The sequence below is a fragment of the Poecilia reticulata genome, linkage group LG7 (genome assembly GCF_000633615.1).
Source record: "Poecilia reticulata strain Guanapo linkage group LG7, Guppy_female_1.0+MT, whole genome shotgun sequence".
NCBI lineage: Eukaryota > Metazoa > Chordata > Actinopteri > Cyprinodontiformes > Poeciliidae > Poecilia > Poecilia reticulata.
Window position 1 is genome coordinate 9,923,527 of NC_024337.1, and position 4,293 is coordinate 9,927,819.

General features: G+C 39.0%; 1 protein-coding gene across 4 annotated transcripts in view; it reads left to right on the forward strand.

Annotated features, from left to right (window-relative positions):
• The first annotated feature begins 802 nt into the window (after positions 1-802).
• The window catches only part of LOC103467146 (excitatory amino acid transporter 3-like), a 23,249-nt gene continuing 19,758 nt past the window's right edge, over positions 803-4,293 (forward strand). Inside the window, exons 1-2 of one of the 4 annotated variants that reach the window (XM_008413249.1) lie at positions 803-1,175; positions 2,486-2,626. In XM_008413249.1, the coding sequence (XP_008411471.1) occupies positions 1,127-1,175; positions 2,486-2,626 (190 nt within the window). In that variant the 5' untranslated portion in view covers positions 803-1,126. The remainder of the gene's footprint in view (positions 1,176-2,485; positions 2,627-4,293) is intronic. The other 3 variants (XM_008413248.2, XM_008413250.2, XM_008413251.2) reach the window with 3 other exon arrangements.

The following is a 4,293-nucleotide window of genomic DNA, read 5'->3' on the forward strand; positions in this document are numbered from 1 at the left end:
GTCTTTATGGGAAAGTGAATCTTTCAGATCAATTTGAGAAGCAATTTTGATAGGTGCACTTAATGTTATTGTCATGTAGCGCGGAGTGCTGGTTTTGATTTGGTCTTGGGTTCAGTGGTCTAGACTACAACTCTGCTATGAGGCTCCTTGGTTCCATGTCCTCCTCTGCCAGTTGGATTTCTTTCAAAATAAATGTGTGGCAAAAAAAGTGAAGTTCATGTTATGTTAGGACAAGAGACAAGATGTTTCCATCCCTGAAATTATGATGCATAGAATCACATATCTAAGTCAAAACTATGTTACAGAGTAAACATAATAAAAACATGCTTTATCTGTGGCATTGTTCATTAAAATGGCACATTACTGATGTATTAAAATTAAATACGATCAGTCCACTTAATGATATTAGTGATTAGGCAATTCATTCAGCAAGTACTTTTACTTTTAATACTTAAGTATTTTTAAAAGCCAGTACTTTTTTACTTTTACTTAAGTAAAATGTTAATGTGGTACTTTGACTTTTACTTAAGTACATTTTTTGAGTACTTTCTCCACCACTGTTTGTTTAACAGCATGTGACTCTCTCGACCTTGGTAAAGCGTCTCAAGTCGAGGTATCCAAGGAGACCAGGAATGTTTTTCCTGGCATTTTCCAAAAAAAAAAAAATAACCCAAAGACACATTGTATGACAAAATGAAAAACAAGATCCTTTTAAAACTGAAACTTTTTAAATCACTTAAACACTGTTTAAACAAAAATAACTGTTTAAACAATAAACACAATTTTTTGTTTAAACACTGTTTAATCAAAAATACTTCTCTGAACAAGCAAACTAATTAATCCAATTGACACCATCGAAACCTAATTTGTTTTTAAGCACATCAAATTACAGAAAGCCCACCATCTTTTTTTTTTTAGATATATTTCTAAAATGTTGAAGTTGTATTTATTTTTACCAAGGTATCCATGGAAACCAAATATGTTTTTTGGAGCATTTTTTTCAAAGGGGGACAGATGTCATCTATATACCCAGCATTGGACACCAAAAAGCAACTGATAATCTTAACCGACTGTGAGAGACTGGCCCATCTGTTTCAGCTCACTGGACTGAAGTGAAAGAAAAACAATGAAAGAAAGTTCATTTCAGGTCACTACCCTGATTTCAGTTGTCTTAGGTAAGTACTGACTTTTTTCTACTGCTGAGCATTCTGTGAATTTGTTTTTATCGTTTTAATTGTGTGGTGTAATTGCTGCCTGATGACATATGTTAATGGGTTTAACCAGGGTTTTTACTGAAATGAGGTAAGCATACTTTATATGTGCAGTCTTAATACCCTAGTGCAGTGGTTCTTAACCTTTTTAAAGGTACCAAACCCACCAGTTTCATATGTACATTCACTGAACCCTTCTGTAGCGATAAATAAAATATGATTTTTTTTCCCCCCAAATTCAAGACATATCGGGTGACCCAACTAGACCCTAGTTGGGTCACCCCAAGATCACCAAGTCTTCTTAAAAGGTAGAGTCTCTGAGAACAGTTCTTCAAAATATAGTCAGTGTTTTCAGCAAAGTTGAGCTGACTGTCCAGGAACGACCCAAGGTATTTAAAATTTGCCACAGTTTCAGCAGGTTGGCCATCGAGAGAAACTGGAACCACTTTAAGGTCTTGTTTAGGTCATTTAATTAGCTTTACATTCTTAAGAGAATGAAAAATTAATAAAGATTTTGGGGTATTCTGATGTGGTAATGTAATTATATTAGTTGTTACCACCCCCACACCACTAGAGGCAGTAGCAACCTCGAAAAGATGCGACTAAGGAGCAGATTTAGAAGTACACCGAAACCTACAGAATTTGGTAAAAACTGTGAGCTTTGCTGAAGCAATTAAAGACACAAGTTCAAATCCATGCTGAAAGTGGAACTCCTTCAATCAGTGCTCCTCCGCAGCACTGATTGGCTAAGCAATGTAAAGTGATCCTCTGAATCAAGTGATGGAAAAAGTGTGTGGGGGGGGGGGGTCATCACAACTTTACACAAATGTGTCTTTAACTCCGCGGCAGAGGCTCCGCCAAACCTGAGACCGACTCATCGAACCCCTGGGGTTCGATCAAACCCAGGTTAAGAACCACTGCCCTAGTGAAATGTTTGTTTTTTTATGCATTTTCCCTTGACACTAATTGTAGCTCAAGTTTGAATATTGAGTTATTTGTTGGTCACAGATATTAAAAATGTGTATTTGTCATAGTGCAAGATGTTAATGTACTTTGTTTTAATATTTCCAGAAATACAAATTGACAAACTCATGCACTGCTCAGATTGACTATGTCTGCAGCAGTGACTACATTTTCAGCACAGGTTGAGGGCCTTTGGTGTTCGAAAGTGATGCTGCTCTTTCAACATACTATAGAGAAACCAGGCCTTCATTCAGCATTTCTGGTTCTTGGTTTATAAATATGTATGTGTGTTTGATATGTTTGCTTCATAGGGTTAGGCCTTGGACTTCTGCTGAAGTTTCTGGTTTCTTTAACTCCATCTCATTTTCCCTGGATAGAAATGCCAGCGGAAATATTTATAAACGTGCTTCAGCTATTTGCTGTCCCCCTCATTGTGACAAGCGTGATGGCAGGCAAGCTAAATATGAATCTAAATATTTGATGTATTAGCTTGTTATAAAAATGCTCACTCATTGATTTGTGGATAAACACTGGATTATATCTGTATCTGGACATTAGATTCATATAATGTTCTTACCAGTTATTTCTTGTGACAAAAAAAAAACATGCAAGAATGTGGCAAGACCAGGGTAATCAAAATGGGCAATTTAAATTTAAGGCCACTATTTTAAGATAAGATTGCAATAACTCCACTTGAAAAGTTGCCTTTAAGTCACTGACCCACTACAGATGAGGCTTGAGACAATCTCACCCAATTCAATAATTTTATTTATTGCATAACTGTTCTCAGTTTAGTCATAAAATATGGCAATTTAAAACCACTCACACACTGAAAAAGAATTATGGTTCAACTCAGAGATGGCAGTGCTAATCAGGGAAGTGACAAAAAAAAATAGCAAAAAAAACCCAGCAACAACAAAAGAAAATCGTGGACCAAACCAGAAAAAGAGTACCACCATCTGGAAAGTCCACCACCAACACCGTGAGCTGGCTGTTCCTGTCAAAAGGAAAAGAGGATGACATTCAAATTACATTAATTCACAATTATGCAGTTCAGTCGACAAACACTCAAGCAGCAAAAGTTCAAATTAAGGATCCGTCCGCCGCACCAGACATCATCTAGAGCTGCACTAGAAGAATCAGTCCGAGCTGGTCACAAACCAGTCCAAACCAGCAACACTGGACGAGTGAGAGGAGCCAGCTACACGCCGGCGGGCATGAGGCCGGCGTTGCGTCAATCCACGTTTTCCCATCAGATACGGTTCCCCCTGTGTCTTCTTGCCGCTCCGGCCGACCCACACGGCAAAATACGCGCGTGCTTATGATGAGCACTGAGAAAGCACGCGCGTAGCAAGCACGCACTTGTTCGGTGCGCTTATCTGGGGAATTACGGACACGTGAAAGCTCAAACAACATGTGTCGGCAAAGTTGTCACACTTTCTTCACGTGAAACTAATAATAATAAAAAAAAAAATATATATATATATATAGATCAATCGATAGATAAAAAGTGCTATGTGAATTAAAAACAGGGCAATGCATTTTAAAGCTCAATATTACCCATCAGACACCGTTACCCCTGTGGTGAAGGGGGGAACGGTATGTGATGCCGATATTTCACCCATCAGATACTCTTTCCCCTGTTTTAATGTGGAGGAACGGTATATGATGACAATAAATAACCCATCAGATACTGTTCCCCCTTTAACTTAGGGGAAACAGTATCTGATGGGTGATTTATGGTCATCAGATACTGTTCCCCCTATGTTAAAATCACCTATCAGATACCGTTGCCCCACTGTAAAACAGGGAGAACGGTATCTGATGGCCATATTTCCCCCATCAGATGCCGTTGCCCCACTGTAAAACGGGTGAAACGGTATCTGATGGCCATATTTCACCTACCAGATACCATTCCCCCACTGTAAAACAGGGGGGAACAGTATCTGATGGCCATGTTTCACCCATCAGATACCGTTCCCCCACAGGGGGTGTATCTGATGGGTGAAACCTGGCCATCAGATAGGGTTCCCCCACTGTAAAACAAGGGGAACGGTATCTGACGGGTGAAGTATGGCCAACAAATATGGTTCCCCCACTGTAAAACAGGGGAACAGTA